At 41.8% G+C, this 22,346-nt stretch overlaps 1 protein-coding gene across 1 annotated transcript; it reads right to left on the minus strand.

Annotated features, from left to right (window-relative positions):
• Positions 1-9,514: 9,514 nt before the first annotated feature.
• Positions 9,515-20,619, minus strand: znf628 (zinc finger protein 628). Its single transcript, XM_062992548.1, has 7 exons — positions 20,424-20,619; positions 17,441-17,967; positions 16,750-16,822; positions 14,631-15,713; positions 12,955-13,318; positions 12,508-12,662; positions 9,515-12,390 (listed from the first exon to the last, which is right to left on the minus strand). Exons 2-7 carry the CDS (start codon positions 17,821-17,823, stop codon positions 10,165-10,167), a joined length of 4,284 nt encoding a protein of 1,427 aa, XP_062848618.1. The 5' UTR covers positions 17,824-17,967; positions 20,424-20,619; the 3' UTR covers positions 9,515-10,164.
• Between the last annotated feature and the right edge of the window lie 1,727 nt (positions 20,620-22,346).

A 22,346-nucleotide genomic window follows, 5' to 3' on the forward strand; every position in this document is an offset into this window, starting at 1 on the left:
GGCATAAACTTTCACTGCTATGCAGATGACACACAGCTGTATATATCAGCCAAACCAAATGATACTGACACAATCAGTAAGATAGAAGATTGTGTAAACGACATAAAAAACTGGATGTCGTGTAATTTTCTTTTACTTAATTCAGATAAAACAGAGGTTTTACTTGTTGGCTCTAAAGCTGCAAGAGACAAGTTGTCTAACCTGGTGCTAAACTTAAACACGTTCTCTGTTACTCCCAGCCCAGATGTAAAAAACTTAGGTGTCACAATAGATTCAGATCTCTCATTTGATACACACGTTAATAATATTACTAGAGTTGCTTTCTATCATTTGCGTAACATTTCTAAAATAAGAAATATACTATCTGTTAATGACGCCGAAAAACTGATCCATGCGTTTATAACTTCTCGGTTAGATTATTGTAATGCTCTTCTAACTGGATGCTCTGGTAGATCCTTAAACAAACTCCAGTTAGTTCAAAATGCAGCAGCTCGAGTGCTAACTAGAACTAAAAAATTTGACCATATTACTCCTGTTCTATCATCTCTACACTGGCTGCCAGTTAAATTTCGCATTGATTACAAAATACTTTTACTAACTTATAAAGCGCTACATGGTCTGGCTCCACAGTATCTGAGTGAACTTATTAATCACTACAGCCCAGCGCGTCCACTTCGTTCACAAGATGCAGGGTTACTTATAGTTCCTAAAATTAAAAAGATCACGGCTGGTGGAAGAGCGTTTTCCTACAAAGCTCCACAACTCTGGAATAATCTTCCTGCCTCTATTCGGGATTCGGACACAGTCTCAATGTTTAAGTCTAGACTGAAAACATATTTATTTTCTCAGGCTTTTGATTAGTATAGACAAAGGCGCAGAGCTTGGGGGTTCTTGGTCATAGAAACTTGTGGTGATCAGGGATGTTGGGTTGCTGTCGTTCTGCCTCTCTTGTCCGATCACTCAGGTTTGGTGACGGTGGGGAGATGGGCGCTGATGTCCTGTGAAAGCCTTCATGACCTAGTTACCTGCTCGCTCTCCCTTTTAGTTATGCTGTAATAATTAGGGCTGCCGGAGTCTAAAACTCTCTGTAAAACTGTTTGTCAACCAGCATTGTACATTATTGACTACATTCTCTGTTGTTTTACCCCGAGGGCATTCTGATGGAAACCTGTTTACCCGCCGAGGTTAAGGATTGAAGTCGAGACTGCCGGGACAACGATGCTTCTCCTGTCAGATGTGACGGGTCTGGAGTAATTGCAACGACAAGAAATCACTACAGACTTTATTGAAGACTAGAGCGGATAACAACTCTATTATTATTTAATTGTTTATTTATCTATTTATTACCAGTTATGACTTTTAGATCATTTAATTCTGTGTTTGTATGATTTGTGTAAATCGTGTATTTATTTAAAGTATCCTCCAGGCCACCCATGAAGGATGGGCCCTGCTGAGTCTGGTTCCTCTCAAGGTTTCTTCCTGTAATTTTCAGGGAGTTTTTCCTTGCCACAGTCGCCCTCGGCTTGCTCAACAGGGGTTTTTGTATCTGTTGGTCCTGGATTTTGTAAAGTTGCTTTGAGACAATGTCTATTGTAAAAAGCGCTATATAAATAAAGTTGACTTGACTTGACTTGACTTGCTACTGGAATCCTCTTCCACTCCTCCATGATGACATCACGGAGCTGGTGGATGTTAGACACCTTGAACTCCTCCACCTTCCACTTGAGGATGCGCCACAGGTGCTCAATTGGGTTTAGTCCATCACCTTTACCTTCAGCTTCCTCAGCAAGGCAGTTGTCATCTTGGAGGTTGTGTTTGGGGTCGTTATCCTGTTGGAAAACTGCCATGAGGCCCAGTTTTCGAAGGGAGGGGATCATGCTCTGTTTCAGAATGTCACAGTACATGTTGGAATTCATGTTTCCCTCAATGAACTGCAGCTCCCCAGTGTTAGCAACACTCATGCAGCCCAAGACCATGATGCTACCACCACCATGCTTGACTGTAGGCAAGATACAGTTGTCTTGGTACTTCTCACCAGGGCGCCGCCACACATGCTGGACACCATCTGAGCCAAACAAGTTTATCTTGGTCTCGTCAGACCACAGGGCATTCCAGTAATCCATGTTCTTGGACTGCTTGTCTTCAGCAAACTGTTTGCGGGCTTTCTTGTGCGTCAGCTTCCTTCTGGGATGACGACCATGCAGACCGAGTTGATGCAGTGTGCGGCGTATGGTCTGAGCACTGACAGGCTGACCTCCCACATCTTCAACCTCTGCAGCAATGCTGGCAGCACTCATGTGTCTATTTTTTAAAGCCAACCTCTGGATATGACGCCGAACACGTGGACTCAACTTCTTTGGTCGACCCTGGCGAAGCCTGTTCCGAGTGGAACCTGTCCTGGAAAACCGCTGTATGACCTTGGCCACCATGCTGTAGCTCAGTTTCAGGGTGTTAGCAATCTTCTTATAGCCCAGGCCATCTTTGTGGAGAGCAACAATTCTATTTCTCACATCCTCAGAGAGTTCTTTGCCATGAGGTGCCATGTTGAATATCCAGTGTCCAGTATGAGAGAATTGTACCCAAAACACCAAATTTAACAGCCCTGCTCCCCATTTACACCTGGGACCTTGACACATGACACCAGGGAGGGACAACGACACATTTGGGCACAATTTGGACATGTTCACTGTGGGGTGTACTCACTTATGTTGCCAGCTATTTAGACATTAATGGCTGTGTGTTGAGTTATTTTCAGAAGACAGTAAATCTACACTGCTATACAAGCTGTACACTGACTACTCTAAGTTATATCCAAGTTTCATGTCTATAGTGTTGTTCCATGAAAAGATATAATGAAATATTTGCAGAAATGTGAGGGGTGTACTCACTTTTGTGATACACTGTATACAGTGGGGCCAAAAAGTATTTAGTCAGCCACTGATTGTGCAAGTTATCCTACTTAGAAAGATGAGAGAGGTCTGTAATTTTCATCATAGGTACACTTCAACTATGAGAGACAAAATGAGAAAAAAAAATCCAGGAAATCACATTGTAGGATTTTTAAAGAATTTATTTGTAAATTATGGTGAATGGAATGGAAATGGAAAATATCAACTCAATACTTTGTAACATAACCTTTGTTGGCAATGACAGAGGTCAAACGTTTCCTGTAAGTCTTCACCAGGTTTGCACACACTGTAGCTGGTATTTTGGCCCATTCCTCCATGCAGATCTCCTCTAGAGCAGTGATGTTTTGGGGCTGTCGCTGGGCAACACGGACTCCACAAATTTTCTATGGGGTTGAGGTCTGGAGACTGGCTAGGCCACTCCAGGACCTTGAAATGCTTTTTACGGAGCATTCCTTCATTGCCCGAGCAGTGAGTTTGGGATCATTGTCATGCTGGAAGACCCAGCCACGTTCCATCTTCAATGCTCTCACTGATGGAAGGAGGTTTTGGCTTAAAATCTCACAATACATGGCCCCGTTCATTCTTCCCTTAACACGGATCAGTCGCCCTGTCCCCTTTGCAGAAAAACAGCCCCAAAGCATGATGTTTCCACCCCCATGCTTCACAGTAGGTATGGTGTTCTTGGGTTCTTCTTCTTCCTCTAAACACGATGAGTTGAGTTTTTACCAAAAAGTTCCATTTTGGTTTCATCTGACCACATGATATTCTCCCAATCCTCTTCTGGATCATCCATATGCTCTCTGGCAAACATCAGACGGGCCTGGACATGTACTGGCTTAAGCAGGGGGACACGCCTGGCACTGCAGGATTTGAGTCCCTCTCGGCGTAGTGTGTTACTGATGGTAGCCTTTGTTACTTTGGCCCCAGCTCTCTGCAGGTCATTCATCAGGTCCCTCCATGTAGTTCTGGGATTTTTGCTCACCGTTCTCATGATCATTTTGACCCCACGGGATGAGATCTTGACCCCAAGGGAGATTATCAATGGTCTTGTATGTCTTCCATTTTCTTACAATTGTTCCCACAGTTGATTTATTCACACCAACCTGCTTGCCTATTGTAGATTTACTCTTCCCAGCCTGGTGCAGGTCTACAGTTTTCTTCCTGGTGTCCTTCGACAGCTCTTGGGTCTTGGCCATGGTTGAGTTTGGAGTCTGACTGTTTGAGGCTGTGGACAGGTGTCTTTTATACAGATAACAAGGTCAAACAGGTGCCATTAATACAGGTAACGAGTGGAGGACAGAAGAGCTTCTTAAAGAATAAGTTACAGGTCTGTGAGAGCCAGAAATCTTGCTTGTTTGTTATTGACCAAATACTTATTTTCCACCATAATTTACGAATACATTCTTTAAAAATCCTACAATGTGATTTCCTGGATTTTTTTTTCTCATTTTGTCTCTCATAGTCATAGTTGAAGTGTACCTATGATGAAAATTACAGACCTCTCTCATCTTTCTAAGTAGGAGAACCTGCACAATCAGTGGCTGACTAAATACTTTTTGACTACACTGTATATATATATATATATATATATATATATATATATATATATATATATATATATATATATATATATATATATACAGTGTATCACAAAAGTGAGTACACCCCTCACATTTCTGCAGATATTTAAGTATATCTTTTCATGGGACAACACTGACAAAATGACACTTTGACACAATGAAAAGTAGTCTGTGTGCAGCTTATATAACAGTGTAAATTTATTCTTCCCTCAAAATAACTCAAAATACAGCCATTAATGTCTAAACCACTGGCAACAAAAGTGAGTACACCCCTAAGAGACTACACCCCTAAATGTCCAAATTGAGCACGGCTTGTCATTTTCCCTCCAAAATGTCATGTGACTCGTTAGTGTTACTAGGTCTCAGGTGTGCATAGGGAGCAGGTGTGTTCAATTTAGTAGTACAGCTCTCACACTCTCTCATACTGGTCACTGAAAGTTCCAACATGGCACCTCATGGCAAAGAACTCTCTGAGGATCTTAAAAGACAAATTGTTGCGCTACATGAAGATGGCCAAGGCTACAAGAAGATTGCCAACACCCTGAAACTGAGCTGCAGCACAGTGGCCAAGATCATCCAGCGTTTTAAAAGAGCAGGTTCCACTCAGAACAGACCTCGCGTTGGTCGTCCAAAGAAGCTGAGTGCACGTGCTCAGCGTCACATCCAACTGCTGTCTTTGAAAGATAGGCGCAGGAGTGCTGTCAGCATTGCTGCAGAGATTGAAAAGGTGGGGGGTCAGCCTGTCAGTGCTCAGACCATACGCCGCACACTACATCAAATTGGTCTGCATGGCCGTCACCCCAGAAGGAAGCCTCTTCTGAAGTCTCTACACAAGAAAGCCCGCAAACAGTTTGCTGAAGACATGTCAACAAAGGACATGGATTACTGGAACCATGTCCTATGGTCTGATGAGACCAAGATTAATTTGTTTGGTTCAGATGGTCTCAAGCATGTGTGGCGGCAATCAGGTGAGGAGTACAAAGATAAGTGTGTCATGCCTACAGTCAAGCATGGTGGTGGGAATGCCATGGTCTGGGGCTGCATGAGTGCAGCAGGTGTTGGGGAGTTACATTTCATTGAGGGACACATGAACTCCAATATGTACTGTGAAATACTGAAGCAGAGCATGATCCCCTCCCTCCGGAAACTGGGTCGCAGGGCAGTGTTCCAGCATGATAATGACCCCAAACACACCTCTAAGACGACCACTGCTTTATTGAAGAGGCTGAGGGTAAAGGTGATGGACTGGCCAAGCATGTCTCCAGACCTAAACCCAATAGAACATCTTTGGGGCATCCTCAAGCGGAAGGTGGAGGAGCGCAAAGTCTCGAATATCCGCCAGCTCCGTGATGACGTCATGGAGGAGTGGAAAAGCATTCCAGTGGCAACCTGTGAAGCTCTGGTAAACTCCATGCCCAGGAGAGTTAAGGCAGTTCTGGGAAATAATGGTGGCCACACAAAATATTGACACTTCAGGAACTTTCACTAAGGGGTGTACTCACTTTTGTTGCTGGTGGTTTAGACATTAATGGCTGTATATTAAGTTATTTTGAGGGAAGAATAAATTTACACTGTTATATAAGCTGCACACAGACTACTTTTCATTGTGTCAAAGTGTCATTTTGTCAGTGTTGTCCCATGAAAAGATATACTTAAATATCTGCAGAAATGTGAGAGGTGTACTCACTTTTGTGATACACTGTATATGTATGTATTTGCATGTGTGTGTATATGTATGTATATGGGTATATACAGTATGTGTATGTATATATATGGCCTCATTGTGCAATATTGTCACGTCACTTTACTATTTAATAATTTAATTACTATTCAATCTTTACACTAAAACTATACCTCATGCATCATTACAGTTACCAGTTATTCCTGTTATGTAAATTACAATAAATACTTAGTTCTAGTTTTTCCTGTTTGCTTTTGTTTTGTTTTGTACTGTTAATTATTTGTTGTATTATGCTACTGGGGCTTTAATTTCCTTCGGAATCAATAAAGTGTCTGTCTGTCTGTCTGTCTGTCTGTCTGTCTGTCTGTCTGTCTGTCTGTCTATCTATCTATCTATCTATCTATCTATCTATCTATCTATCTATCTATCTATCTATCTATCTATCTATCTATCTATCAACACAAAAATATACACATTTACTTACAGTACATATACTAGCACCATCGGTTCTATATATACCAGTTATTGTTTAAAGGCCATTAATGTACAGATGTACAAACATTATGGTATGTGTTAGAATATATTTATTTCTTTAGCTAACTTTATAGCCATGAGTTATATTACAACCATATGTATGTGTTCACACCCTGGAACTTCCTACTGTCCCTTTGATCAATCTGTTACTTCCAGATGGATGGATGGATGGATCACTTTGTTAATCCCAGAGGGAAAGTCAAGTATTACAACAGCTCAAGGTACAATAGAAAAAAGTATTAACCAAATAAAAACACTCAGTTAAAAATTAATAATTAAATAAAAAAACACTAATAGTATTCACACATTGTGCAACAGCTGCCTGCTTTCACTGTCTTACAACACCCTCTTTTCCCTAGTTATTTATTCTTGTTAATTCCCCAAATAAAGTTAGAAGATTTTTGGTACTCGGCCGTGTTTGTGTCTCTGTGCCTTCGTCTTCTCCTGAGCTCAGCAACGAAACCAAGAGGAATCTATCAACTGGTGGAGGATATTCCATAAAAGCCTACATTTATCAGAATGCTGAACTGTGAGTCTGTGATTAGGAAAAGGGAATGAGGAATATAAATGTTTAGAAATTGGAATAATTATTATAAAGTCCAAGATGTACAGGTATTGTGCAAGATATAAATGATATATCATATGTATGCAGGTGTGGTGAATTTAAAGTGCAGAGTGCAGAATGGGTTGTAAGGGGTGATTAGAGTGTGGATTGTCTATGGAGATCACTTTATTGATGATTATGATGATGAGTGTGAGTATCCATTACTGTTCAGCAGCCTGATGGCCCCGGGGGAAGAAGCTGTCTCGGAACCGGGTTGTTCTTGACATGATACTCCTGCACCTCTTGCTGCTCGACAGCTGTGAGAACAAGCAGTGGCTTGGGTAGGTGGAGTCTTTTATAATCTTCCTGGTCTTTCTCAGGCAGCAGCTGGTGTACAGTTTTAGGAGGTTTGGCAGGTGATATGCTTTTGAGGTACCACTAGCACTGATTTTGCCACCACCCAACAGAGGATAGTGATGACAACAGCAGTGTTTTTCAAACTTTTCCTTATTAATTAAGATTTGATTCAACTAATCATTTAATTAAGTAAAGGCAACATTTCACAGTAGTTGACAAAAAGTTTGTACCGCTCCGTTCTTCAGAGACGTGCTGAACTCTCAGGTTTGGATCTATGTTATTTCTGCAGCAGGATAATGACAAACCTCAAAGCTATGCAACAACTACTTGAACACCAAAGAAGGTTAAACTTTCCTCCAGTCATCTGACCAGAATTCAATTATTTATGGGGCATTTGCAGACAAAAAAAGCTGATGATTCAGTAACATCACAAGATGCTCTTTAAAACATAGTAAAAACATGCTGGGCTGGGATAACATGGAACATCAGATTTGGCTAAAAACCTGTGAGGTCTATGCCAGCTTGAGTGCATGCACTGGTTTCAGCTGAAGAGTGGCGTACCAAATAAGAAATTCTGGAATTCACATGAGAACAGCTGGTGTTTTTGTGCCCCTAGTGGACGAAATGTCACAGTTTACAGTTTTTTAGTTTCCCCAAACGTTTAAACACATTCCCAGAAACAGTGGCTCAGTTTCCCAGTTCTAAACCCAAACTGAAAAGAATAAACGACTCCTTCAAAACTCCACACATCTCCTGCAGAGTGAAACACATGATTCAAAACATGTTCTCTCTTCTTAAAACGATTCCTTCCATTAAAACAATACAAACAGCTATCATAAGCTTATCTCTTACAGAGCATCAAATTAACCCTGATGTGATAAATTCAAAACACTTTAGTCAAGTGTTCATGTATTTTTGGCTTCATGAGGTCATGTTACATATTGCAATGCATACAACTGTGTCAAAAGTTTCCTTTTTCTTGTTTTGGTGAAGTGTAAAGTTTTTAGCATTTTCGGCAGAATCCAGACCTACATTTATTTGTGTGGACGTCATCATATGGCTTCCTCCATTGTCTGAAGTAGCTAGTGGGATCTGTGGTCATACACTTTCCACATCCATGCCAATAAGAATTGTTTTGAATTCAGAAATGGGGAATATGGTAGAAGGTAAAGCACTACAAAATATGGATTGTTGGCAACATGGATCAGAAAGACAGAAATATTGTCTTGAATCAACAACAGCTGATATGTTCCATTAGCACCCAACTCTATTTGAATAAAGGAGCAATGATACCAATACTCTACTCGGTTCTTCCCTATTGAATTTGCAACAGGAGTAAGACTCACTGGTACTCAAGGTGTTGCATTTTGAGGGGCAGTATTTCTAGATGACCAAAGTATGTTATAGGATGTGACTTAGAACTATATTTGAATGAGAACAAATGAAACTGTGCTTAAACTGTAGACGATAGCATATTTGCAGACTAAAAACACCACAGACCAGCTGGTTCCTGGACTAATGTGTCAATGACCAACAAAAATCTGCAAAGACACAATAAATGCTGGTCAGCACAATAATTAATTAGTCTGTGATGTTTTCCCCTATTGTTTGTTTTCATTTTAGCATCTACTTTGGAACAATTTACTGTACCTATTGTGCATAAGTCAGTGGTCACTTACTTACCTTTCATTCCTGATACCACCGTAAATCACCATAATATGTAATTCTGGAAAATCTTCATATGAGGCCTTTGTTAACAAATCAGCCTTAAAATTCTTTATTTCATTGTATTTTATCTTTGATTCATTTGAATTATGTAAAATTATATAAAAAGTTTTTTAATCATACTTGGTTTTGCCACTAATGAAAAGAAACAGTTGATACACAAAGAAAGAATGCATAATTAGAGTTTAGCTTAAAAACGACATTGACAACTGTTTTATTGAACATTATTTGCTATTAACAGGTATAATGAAACTAAAACTATAGACATATTCACAGTTTGTGTAACGTACACTCTCCCTGTCAACATGACAGTACATTAGTTCATAATCATCCAACATTAGTTACTTTTTGGTAGATCCTTTTTATGTACAATAGAAATCGAAGTTGAGTAAATGATTTGTTAATTCATTCATCCATCCTCATTAATTGCTTTATTCTGGTCAAAGTTAGGCTGGATTTAATGGCCTATTCGGTAACACTGAGAAAATCCGCACTGGACAGTGTTCCAGTCCAGTCAGTAAACTGAAGGCTCCTGGGTTCTATCTAATGTATGCAAAACAGTTTCCCCTAGGGGCTGGTGATCATACATGTGATCTAACATTGCACTGGCATCTAACATCTGTTTTGCCATTTCATCATGTGTCTGTCTGCCACAGCATGTTTGGTTTCTTGTTTCGTATTATTTTAAGACACCTGGACCACAAAAGGATTCACTAACATTGGTGTTATTCGAGATGCAGTTTGCTGGTAAATTTAGTAGTTTGTAGTGGTTAGTAAAATCAAGCGTGTGCTTTTTAAGCAGTATACTTGTCTGACGTAAGAGCCATGTTGACTTCAGTCCTCAGTCCCATTCACTCCAGCTGATAGTCCGCTCTCTGTTTCCAGAAGCTTTTGCTCATGTGATATTTCTTGCCCTGTACCTTCTTCTTTCTGCTCGTTCCTTAATCCCAACGAAACTCTTTCTGCCCCTTCTCCTAAACTACTGGTACTTACCTCAATAATAACTATCCGTTCTCCATTCTCTAACTGAAAAATTCCATCCATTTGGCCCCCTCCTCTGCTAATGACTCCCCCTGAATTAGTAAAACCTTCCCCTGTCTCAGAACTGCTGCCTTCACCTTCTATTAGTGCAATCATTTGAACATTTTCCCCACTTCCTGTTTCTTCATCTATTTTGCCCCCACTGTCCAATTCAAATACAACCTCCTGTCCGTCAAGAGGCATCAAAGCTTGAGCAGGGTGGCAAGAAAACTGCAGGTCTTCACTCTGCCCTTCAGTGTAATCAACGCTTGATGAGATATCTTCATTTGGAGCATCTGTTTGGAAATGAAGAACAAACGATTTTTCCTCCACTCCAACACTTTCACCCATCCCTTCAATTCTTTCACCTTCTCTATCTCCACCCCACTCTTGAAGCAAGTTTAGAGAAACCATCCCAGTTTTCTCTTTTCCACCATCTTCTTTAATCTCTTTGTCTACCTTAAACTGGAGAACATATGACTTCTCTCCTGTCCCTTCATTCTCTTCTTCCCTTTGTTCACTGTCTCCTTCAAAATGTAATACATAAGACCTTCCTTCTTCACCCCCATCATCCATCTCCACCTTTACCTCCATTCCATCACCATGCTTCCTCTCCTCAGTCTCTTTTTGAAGACACAGAACAAAGCGCTTTCCTGAGAGTGCTTCTGGAAGCATTTCTGCAGCTGGTTCCTTCCCAGGCTCACTTGGTGAGAGATTGTCTGTTGGGGATGTAGTTGGAGTCACTGCTGATACAGTGACTGAGGTGGGGTCAGAGGGTGTGCCAGAAATGCTGTCTGAATTCAAAGGTGACGCAGATGTTGAAACCTGAATGTTATGTTGCTCAGAAAAAGTTGAAGGCAGAACAGTAGTAGCAGTTGAGTTAGGTAAAACAGTGGAGGGAGTTTCTTGAGACGCTGTCTGTAAAAGTGAACCAGATTTCTGGCTTGTGGCCTTGGGTTTGCGCCCACGCCTAGTTCTAGTGCTTCTGACAGAGCTGAGCGTTCCTAAAATGGGTCTGGTAATGGCTGGTGCATTTTGGGGTGGGGCAGTAAGAATGGGTGAACTATTATTGGTAAAAACAAATCTCTGCTGGGTCTGAAGTGGTTGAAACTGTGGAATCTGGGTTGGGGCAGGTGCTAGAATCTGCTGCACTGCTGGCAGGGTTTGCACTATGTTAAGGGGCTGTTGTACAGTAGGTGTGGAGGATGTGTTTGTACCAGGTGCAGTGGGGACAAGTATTAGATTCGGCTGGCTGCCATTGCTGGACTGGCACTGAAGTAGCAAGTAGTTCTGGGATGGCACTTGTGGCGGCGGCGGAGGAGGTGGTGGAGGTGGAGGGGTTGGAACTGGCTGTGTGGGAACTGGATTGGACAGTGGAATCAGTTGCAATCCTGCTGTTGTCTGGATCATGAAATAATTCTGTGAAGTGTTTGGAGGAATGTCCAGATTGGATGATGAGAGTATGACGGTGGATTTCCCATCAGCAGGAAACAGTGAGGTGAGCCCACCTGCTGCTTTCATATTCAGATTCAGCGTGGTCGTCTCAGACGCCGTGCTCACGCTTTTGTTGACTTTTCCTGCATCTTTTATGGACTCTGCTCCTCCGCTGACGTTGTGTGTCCGCAGGTGCCGCTGCAGGTAGGAGTGCATGACGAACTCCTTTCCGCAGCAGTTGCACTTAAAGTCTTTGCGTAGGGAGTGAGTGCGCAGGTGCAGCTGGAGATTGGAGGAGTGTGTGAAACTCTTGTGGCACTGTGCACACTGGAAGGGCCTCTCACCAGAGTGTGTGCGCTCGTGCTGCTTTAGGTTAGAGGTCTGTGAGAAGGCCTTTCCGCACACCGAGCAGGCGTGTGGCCGCAGGCCGGAGTGCAGCTGGCTGTGCCGACGTAAGCAACTGGTGTTTTTGAATGACTTGCCACACTCCTGGCACACGTAGGGCCGTTCGCCAGTGTGCTGCCGTAGGTGATACTGGTAGTGTGAGCTCCACTTGAAGGTCAGGGGGCAGTAGGGGCACTGGAAGGCTCGTACTCCAGTGTGCACCTAATACAAAAGGAGGAAGATAGAATGAGTTTGTTATATTGGAATGACCTGTCTACACAGCTACATAACATCTGCATAACAGTGCTATTGGCACACTTGATTCGAGAAAGCGTTTACCCGTTGATGTATGGACAGTAGAGATGATCTCTTAAAGCTTTTTCCACACTCTGTGCAGCGATACGGCTTCTCTCCTGTATGGTCTCTCATGTGGTAGCGTAGGCCTGATGAACCCTTAAATGACTTCCCACATTCCAAGCAACGATAGGGTCTCTCTGATTTAAGAAAAAAAGCAGAACTGATGAATTCACAACTAAAAGTTGGTCAAGAACCAACTGAAATCCAATAAAACAGCATCCCTTGTACACTATTTTATTAGTTCATTCATATTTAATGGTTCAAAGCCAGAGTCCAAAGCCTTTGCCAGAACCACTGAGCAGGAATAAACTCTTGACAGGGCACTAGGTCATAATATGGAATCCTCCCACTGATACCTATTTGTTTTACAGTACTTCTTGTCCAACATATAGCAGTGTGAAAAGCTGCAGACGATTAATGGGCTCTTACCATTATTTGCAACAGAGATCTTGTTTCCTCCTCTTCTTACTACCTTCCCTGATGCCCCTGTGTTCAGCTTGGCAGCTTGCCTTTCTCTCTCCTCTGTGACGGCGATAAGGCTAACGTGGATCTCCCTTTCATGCTCTCCATCCTCCCCCCCGCCTTTGGCAGAAGGCGAGGAAGACAGGGGAAGAGAAAGGGACAGCGAAGGAGGGCAGACAATTTCAGCCTCTGCCTCAGCCAGCATCCTCTGCTCCTCAGTGTGGGAGAGCTGGTGGGTGAGTAACGTCGAGAGCAGGGAAAAAGAGTGGTCACACACCGAGCAGCTGAACTGAGATCTGGACTGAGACTGGGACTGACCCACATGGTGTGCCTGTTTTAAAAGAAAGACAGAGAGAATTTAGCTTATACTATAATATACTTATTATGTCTTTGACAAATATATTGAATTAGCTGACCACTGATTCAGTCCACTATATTTAAAGGTGGCAAAAGAACACAAATGCTTTGTTAAAGTACAAATACTTATTAAAGTTATAAGTTGAAGGTAAGTGATATAGGTTGGAAGGATGAGCTCAATTGTAATAAATTTAGAATACAAATTTAAAAGTATGGACATGCAATGAATAAAAAATATACAATTCAGGCAATTCTGAAAACAGTGATGGGGTCAATCATTTTCCATCAAAATACTCAATCATTATATAACCGTTTTCCTGTCGTATGATAATTTCTTAAATTATTTAGTGTGACAAATTGTCATTTAAGAATGAAGCTAAAAGTACAGCTTGTCTCTTTAGAAAGTCATATTCCTTTAACAAACTCTGCAATGTAAACCTATTTAACAATTTACAAGCAATGCAAATATTAGCCCTGGACCTAGTGTGTCTTGTGCAATTATTCTCCTGGCATGCTTGTTTACCGAAGCTAGTGGTGCCACCTCTAGGTAAAGACAACAATTGCATATAATTGTGGGCTTGTCATAAGACAGATGCTGCACTGTCAAGGGCTTATTACTGCCTCACGCAGTGTGTCCAATGGGATGCTGGACCCTGACCAGGATGAAGTGATTAGTGAAAATTCAGTGAAGATTCAATCACCCAAAATCAAAATTGAGTAATCTGTCTCAGCTTTATTAATCACCTAAACAGACAAACTGAAAAGATTCATTCTTTCATTTATTTTCATGTTTTTAACACAGCTTTATCCTGGTCAGGGTCACAGTGGGTCCAGTTTTATCAGAATCACTGGGTGCGATGCATCAACACCATGGACAAGACACCACTTTTGTGGGCCTTGGCGATTCCCACTCAGACACAGCCAATCATGTCTGTATGTAGATGACCGACCGACCGATAACTCCACTGAGGATTCAAAACCTGGATCGCAGCCCAGCACCCAAACCGAGAAGATGGCAAACCAAATTTGAAATTTCACAAAGAATACTAATGTAAGTAATTTTAATACAAAATAATTCAGTTGGTCTGACTGGTCTTGATGGTTTGTTGATTTTAAACTGGTGGAAATTAGTAAGTATCAGTAATCTGTAATGAGTAAAAGTAAAAGAATGCACAGTAGAAATAATTTAAATTCACACTTCAGTACAGTACAAAATACTCTGAGGTCATTCTACCTCACCTGATCTAATCTGACTTGATCAAATGACTTGATCAAATTCCACTCACCTGTGCCATGTGTCTGCTCAGTGAGCTGTTGTTCTTGAAGCGCTTGCTACAGTAGGCACACTCTGACACTGTAGATGTAGACGTGTCCACTGTTGAATCTGTGTCGTCTGAAGGGATCTGGGCAACAGAACTGGTAAAGCTCTGGAGCAGGTCATACTGAGCCTGTCCGGCTTCACTCCCAATACCCCCCAAACTCAATATCTCGGTCCTCTGCTTGCTCTCTGACTCTGTGGTCTCCACCACCTCCTCAAAGTCCGCCAACAAGGGAGCCATCCCAATCAGAGAAACCCCACCCCCTTGAGCATCAATGCTATCCCCTGTGGTAACTTCATCTGCTGCCCCTAAACTGTGCAAATGCAGGGCCTGATGCTCCTCTAGGTGCGCCTGTGTTCCAAATGTCTCATTGCAACTGCCGCAGCTATAAAGCGGTGCGTTCGCTCCTGTGTCTGTGGGTATGTCCATGTTTACCTGCACTTGCTCCGAGTCTGCGACGGTCAACACGTTCTGACGGGCTTTAGTTAAAGAAGGTACAGAAGATGTGGCCACATGGTGAGACAAAAAAACCTGCCCGACCTCGCCTTCCTGCCCACCTACAAGTCCCACCATGTCTGATATGGTCATCTCAACCCCCCTTAAATCGTCCACAGTTGCACCCTGCAGCACCACCTCCATGTCCGTCCCTGCTCCAACCTTTGCCAGTTTCACCCCGCACTTTGACTTGCCCTCTGTGTGAGAGTTGCGATGAAGTGCCAGGTTGGAGGAGTGTGTGAAGCTGCGGCCACACTCGTCACAGACGTACGGCCTCTCGCCCGTGTGTATACGCATGTGCTGCCTCAGGTTGGTGGACTGGCTAAAAGCCTTACTGCAAACAACACAAATGTAGGGTTTGACGCCCAAATGAACGTTCTTGTGTCTGCGCAGACTGCTGGAGTTTTTGAAGGCTTTGGGGCACCTGTCACACTGGTAAGGGCTCTCGCCTGTGTGTTGGCGCAGATGATACTGGTAGTGTGAGCTCCACTTGAAGGTGAGAGGGCAGTAAGGACACTGAAATGTTCGCAGACCTGTATGCACACTGCGATGGACCTAGATAAGTAAAAAGTAAACAATAAATTAGTTCACAGTAAGGTTCTTGCTTCTGTATCTTATACTTATTTTATTATAAGAACACAGCAGAAGAAATTGATATTCTGAGTAGGGCTGGCACCGATCCGATACTGGCCCAAATCATTGGATCGGATACTGGAAGGAAAAAAAACTTGTAATCCGATACTGTTGCTTAATGTAAATAACACTTAAGGTAAATAAGTCCATTCAGAAATTTAAACACACTGATCTACTTAAACTTTTAGCATTTTAAAAAATCATCTACTACTGCCACAACTAAAACACTGTTGTACAGCGTGTCGTATAAAGTGTCTACAATTGGAAGATGTGGATGTCAATTAAACGCAATGGACCAATTAGAATTGACGCAGAGTTTGGTTGAGATATTCCGTTAAAGTTCTGTCACGTTTTTACAAGCCGGGACAAGATAATAAAATTTTTTTATTATTTAATTGTTTCATTTTTATTGTTTATAAATAATATTTTTTATTATTTATTTTATAATTTTTTTCGCTGCCTCTTCAAGGTGTAGACTTGAGAGTTGACATCTACAATTTTATGTTGAAATTATAATTTATTTGTTAAATACAGATAAAGTTACACTTTACATTTTATTGTACGGTGCTGTTAAACAAGCTAAAAATACTGCTAAAGTTTTGCATAAGTGTGATGTTGTAGCTTCTGTATTTATTCCTTCAGAATATTTGTTTCACAGTCTGAGCGTTGTTATTTAGATAGCTAGTTTAACCATGGTGCATTGAGACGTGTATTATTACTGCTTAGTTGTTTAAGAGGAGAAATGACGGTATCGGATTGGTATCGGTATCGGCAGATATTCAATTGCAGTATCGGTATCACACATAAAAAAGTGGTACAGAGCCGGCCCTAATTCTAATATTATTTATAAAAACCACAGACTTCTGTACTGGTATAGCAAAATGCCTCAGCTGTAGTTTCTAGAAAAACAGTAACATCATGAATGAGAGACATGTTGGGATTAAAAGTGATAGATTACCTGTAGGAGAGAAGAACGTTTAAATGCTTTGCCACAATCATCACATTTGTAAGGCTTTTCTCCTGAATGAGACCTGTAATTAAATACATTCAGCTTAAAAACTCAAATGTTTGGAGCACAAAGATTTTACAGAAATTTAAAAAAATAAGGTTTGTAAACCCTTTTAAACATCTTTGATTTCTGTGATAGAAGTGATTTTTTTTCTTTCTTTCAGCTGCTCCTGTGACCACTCCAAAGCAGATCTGGTCTGCATACCATGCCCTTCCTGACACAACACTCCTTATTTTTCCCGGACTTGGGACCAACAGTAAGAGTGCACTGACAAGTATGCCTTCCAAAGGCTAGGCTCTTACAAAGAAACACTATAAATCCAAATGGTCATCAAGAGTCAGAATTGACCCGATAGCACTTAATAATGATGGAGAAATCCAGGCAGTTTTAAAGGAAAGAGATGTTTTTCTTAGAAATAAACGTCCGACATCTTTCATAAGTTTGTTCTAAATTTTCACACAATATACCAGGTCAAAAATGCATCTAAAACTTCAGTCATGCAAAGTATACACATTGACAAGTCATCAAAAGCACAACACTGCCATGAATTATGACAATCATGTCCCTTCAATCATCCCCACTTCGAATGACTTGGAAACATGACTCTTATTTTCTTATATAAAACTAACCACCGACTTACCTCTGGTGGTAGAGCAAAGCAGATGACCCCTTAAAGGCCTTAGGGCAGAGGTTACAGCAATATGGCCGTTCATTGTTATGGCTACGCTGATGATGTGCCAGCCTGGAAGACCACTTAAAACTCTTCCCACAGTCCAGGCACTGAAATGGATGCTCTGGGTTTTGTGAAGTAGTAGTCGTCACTGGTGATGTTGAAGACGTCACCATCTCCACACCTGTAAGAGCAACTGTTGAAGCTTCTTTCTCTTCCTCTGCACCTTTCTCCCCATCAGTATCCCCTTCTTCAGATGGGTTAAGGAGTGATGGGAATGGTGAGAGGGATGAAGGGGTCTGTGTGGGCAGGAGCTCTGTTTGGACTACCAAAGAAGCAACAGAGTTGGCCATTGTACCAGAAGAGACAGGGAGGTGAGGTTCTTAACTGTCCAGCAGATTCTCACATGTGACAGCCATTGCAGATTTTTGGTGGAGTTTTGTTGCTGAGCTGTGACCACTCTTCATTACAACATCCAAACGTCCAGTGTCTCGAAGCTGAAATGATAAATGTGCCAGCGTTTAATTCACTTTTGTTCCACATTATATGTTTGAGGCTGCAGTATAAAACATTTTAGATTTTGAGAACTCTGGCTGTAGCTGTGATGGCTTTTTCTAGTGGTCAATGTAGGAGATTAAGTAAGATACTTCTGGTGATCATGTTTAGCATCTATAGTTACATAACGTGCCTTTAAAACCTTTCAGTCAGTCAGATTAAAGCTGGGCGATATACACTCAGTGAGCACTTTATTAGGTACACAAAACTGGCACTTACATACATTCATTATTTTATAAGCTACACCTTTCATACAAATGAACTTGTGGATATGCAATTCCTAAATGTAGCCCATCAGCTGGTATGTAGGCTTTGGTCACACCCAGACCCAATCGGACCCCCACTGATGATTGGTGTACCCCAGCCTCAGTACCTAAAGGAACATCAGTAAAGGCTAACAAGCTTCTGAAACCTCTCTTCTGGAATCCTCACCCATTCTTCTCAAGCAAATACTACCAATCTATTAAGGTTTGATGGCTTTCATCCTGCAACCTCTTGGCCTAAATTTTGCTACATATTTTCTATTGGATTTAAATCTAGAGACTGAAGGTCACTGCAGGACCTTTCAAGTTTAAGTTTTCAGCCAAGCTTTGGTTGACATGGATGTCTGCTTGGGATCTTTGTCATGATGGAAAGTCATGATGGAAAGTCCAATTACCTCCAAAGTTCAACATCACCACAGAAGGCAGAACTTTCCTCCTCAAATGCCTAGATAATTGTGTAAATCCATGACACAAGGCACAGGTTCAAGATTTTCAATTCCTTGCCACTGCAGAAAAACATCCCTACATCATCACTGACCCACCTCCGTGGAGATACTATTCCTCAAGTTTTACACCTAATTTTCCTTTCACCAGACAAACCACTGATCCATATAGCCAAACAGTTCTAGTTGTGAATTGTCAGTCCATAGAACAGTGTTCAAAAACTTTGCTGGTCTATTCAATTTCTTTCTGGCATATCTCTGTGCAGTGTTTATATAACATCACAGCTAAAGCAAATTAAGGGTTATTATCAAGTTCCCAACGGCTTTCAGACTAGCAGTGGGTTTTAAAATCAGCAATATTGTGTAGGGGTTGAATAGTTGTGACACCTGGAGGAAACCCACAGGGACACAGGGAGAACATGCAAACTCCACAAAGAAAGGCTGGCCAGGGAATCAAACCCAGGCCGTTCTTGCTATGAGACAACAGGGCTAACCACTGTGCCAACGTGTGCCAAGTCAGACCGTAATGGGCGTAGTGGGTCTGTCGCCTTACAGCAAGAAGGTCCTGGGTTCGATCCCCAGGTGGGGGTGGTCCGGGTCCTTCCTGTGTGGAGTTTGCATGTTCTCCCCGTGTCTGCTAGGGTTTCCTCCCACAGTCCAAAGATGTGCAAGTGAGGTGAATTGGAAATACAAAATTGTCCATGACTGTGTTTGACATTCAACTTGTAAACAGATGAATCTTGTGTTTGGAGTAACTACAGTTTCTGTCATGAATGTAACCAAAGTGTAAAACATTACATTACACCCGGAGGAAGCCCACGGGGACACAGGGAGAACATGCAAACTCCACAAAGAACAAGAACCCAGGCCGTTCTTGCTATGAGACAACAGGGCTACCCACTGTGCCAACGTGTGCCAAGTCAGACCGTAATGGGCGGCTCAGTGGGTAGCACTGTCGCCTCACAGCAAGAAGGTCCTGGGTTCGATCCCCAGGTGGGGGTGGTCCGGGTCCTTCCTGTGTGAAGTTTGCATGTTTACATTTACATTTTCAGCATTTGGCAGACGCTTTTATCCAAAGCGACTTACACGATGAGCTGAACTCGATGAGCAATTGAGGGTTAAGGGCCTTGCTCAGGGACCCAACAGTGGCAACTTGGTGGTGGCTGGGCTTGAACCGTCAACCTTCTGTTTACTAGTCCAGTACGTTAACCACTGAGCTATCACTGCATGTTCGCCCCGTGTCTGCTTGGGTTTCCTCCCACAGTCCAAAGACGTGCAGGTGAGGTGAACTGGAGATACGAAATTGTCCATGACTGTGTTTGACATTAAACTTCTGAAGTGATGATTCCTTGTGTTACCACGAACTACTGTTTGTGTCATGAATGTAACCAAAGTGTGTAAAACATGACATTAACATCCTAATAAATAAATAAACAAACAAATATAAAAGACAGAAACTGACAGTGATGAGAAAACACACGTTATAACTTGTTAATAGTGTGACTAATTACTGATGAGACTTCTTCCTCTTTAAACTCCCTGCTCCTCCTCCTCCTCCTCCTCCCCTCCTGCTCTGTAGCTTCACCTCCTCCCTCCTGTTCTGTATCTCTGCGTCCCTGCTGTGTTGTTTCAGGGAAATTAAAACCAGGAGATTAAAAGAAATGGAGTTTAATAATAAGCGCACACACTCACCCTCTCATTCTGGTATCAATAAATATTTACTGATATTATCGCGCGTCTGAGCTGTTATGTTTCCGATCAGCAGCCGGCCTCCCCGCTTCCATATTCCTGCGTCTCTCGGTTTGTGAAGCGGCGCAGTTTTTCCGCTATTTCTGCACATTTAGGATGCGCGGTACTCGCCTGGTATTATTACATCAGAACAAACGGCTTTAATGTATTGAAATATCGCCTAAGTCCGCAGTGATAGTCCACACAAGCTTAACAATCATGTCGAGCACAAACTAACCAGCAGTCGCCCTCCTGCTTCCGCCTCTCAGCAACAACGAACGTGATTGGTCGTTTTCTCTCCGCAGATTGTTCCCGTCATTGGTCAACAAGAATTGCTCTGAAAAACGACGATAAAAATGTTTAAACTACATAACAAACACTTTGTGATTATAAAACTCTATAGCATAGAGCTATTTAAGTTTTACAAAATGACTCTTCAGTGGAAGGGAACGTTTTTAATACTCAGTTGTATATTGGCTGGTAACAGGGGTTTATGGGTAATGTAGTTTTTAATGCCGTGAGAGCAGGAGTACACGCAACAATGATTTATTTATTGATTTATTAGGATTTTAACGTCTTGTTTTACACACTTTGTTTACATTCATGACAGGGCAGGTAGTTATTCGTTACACAAGATTCATCAGTTCACAAGTTTAATGTCAAACAGAGTCATGGACCTCTGTAAACTGGAGCACCCGGAGGAAACCCACGCAGACACGGGGAGAACATGCAAACTCCACACAGAAAGGACCCGGGACCGCCCCACCTGGGGATCAAACCCCAGGACCTTCTTGTTGTACCCACCGAGCCACCGTGCCGCCCCGCAACAATGATTAAATCCAAGTACTGTGTTGTTCTCTTTCTTTACATTTACATTTATATTTTCGGCATTTAGCAGACGCCTTTATCCCAAGCGACTTACATTACAGTTACAGTATACAGTCTGAGCAATTTAGGGTTAAGGGCCTTGCTCAAGGGCCCAACAGCAACCTGGCAGTGGTGGGGCTCGAACCAGTGACCTTCTGGTTACTAGTCCAATACCTTAACCACTACGCTACGTCTTTAACGGCCATCATTACACTTTTTCATAAAGTTGATTTTAGATTCAAGAATAAAGTTGTAATATTTTAAGAATAATGTCAAAGTACTTCAAGAATAAAGTGAAAATATTACAGCATAGGGCTTTTTGGTCTTTTGGCACAGAGAACTTGACATCAGTTCTTTTCAAAAACAAGCTGAAACTGGATATATCTGAGCACAGCATGCATTTCCACAGTCTTTCGGTCCATCTGATATTAGAACTCAGGCCCTTTTGTATAACAGAGTTTCGGGTTGCATTTCTTAATGCAGCAGTAGACTCTGTTGTGTGACAACGGCTTTCCAAAGTACTTCTTAACCTATATGGCTATATTCATCACAGTGGCTTGATGGTTTATCAATCAGTGTCGTATAAGGGCTCGAATGTCATGCACAAGTAACAGTGGTTTCCGGTCTTGCCCTACACAGAATGAGACGTCTCTGGATTTTCTTAATCTTTTCACATATTATGTATGATAGATGGTGAATAGTATTTGCAAATTTACATTGAGAAATGTTCTTGTTGCAGGCTTTCAATTCTAAATGTGTTTATTTACAAAGTAAAAGATGATCAGCCAAAACATTAAAAGTAATTTCTTTATACTTTTGTCATTTAATTAACGGTCCAAGAGAATATACAAATCACAGATTCTTCTTTTTATTGCATTTTACAAAATGTAACAACTTTTCTGCAATTGGGGTTTGTACATCTGTACATTACCAAAGTATCACATCACAATACATAGTATTTTAAGGCCTTTGTTGTTTTGTCATTATTATTTCATGTTTCCCAAAGCTGCAGTACATTAC

This window comes from Trichomycterus rosablanca, chromosome 3 (assembly GCF_030014385.1).
Source record: "Trichomycterus rosablanca isolate fTriRos1 chromosome 3, fTriRos1.hap1, whole genome shotgun sequence".
In the NCBI taxonomy this organism is placed as follows: domain Eukaryota; kingdom Metazoa; phylum Chordata; class Actinopteri; order Siluriformes; family Trichomycteridae; genus Trichomycterus; species Trichomycterus rosablanca.

Coding starts and splice junctions, on each gene's coding strand:
- znf628 (XM_062992548.1), bottom strand. CDS start 17,823: ATGGCCAACTCTGTTGCTTCTTTGGTAGTCCAAACAGAGCTCCTGCCC. Junction 15,714..16,749: donor AACGTTCTTCTCTCCTACAG/GTAATCTATCAC, acceptor TTACTTATCTAG/GTCCATCGCAGTGTGCATAC. Junction 12,663..12,954: donor GATCTCTGTTGCAAATAATG/GTAAGAGCCCAT, acceptor TTCTTAAATCAG/AGAGACCCTATCGTTGCTTG.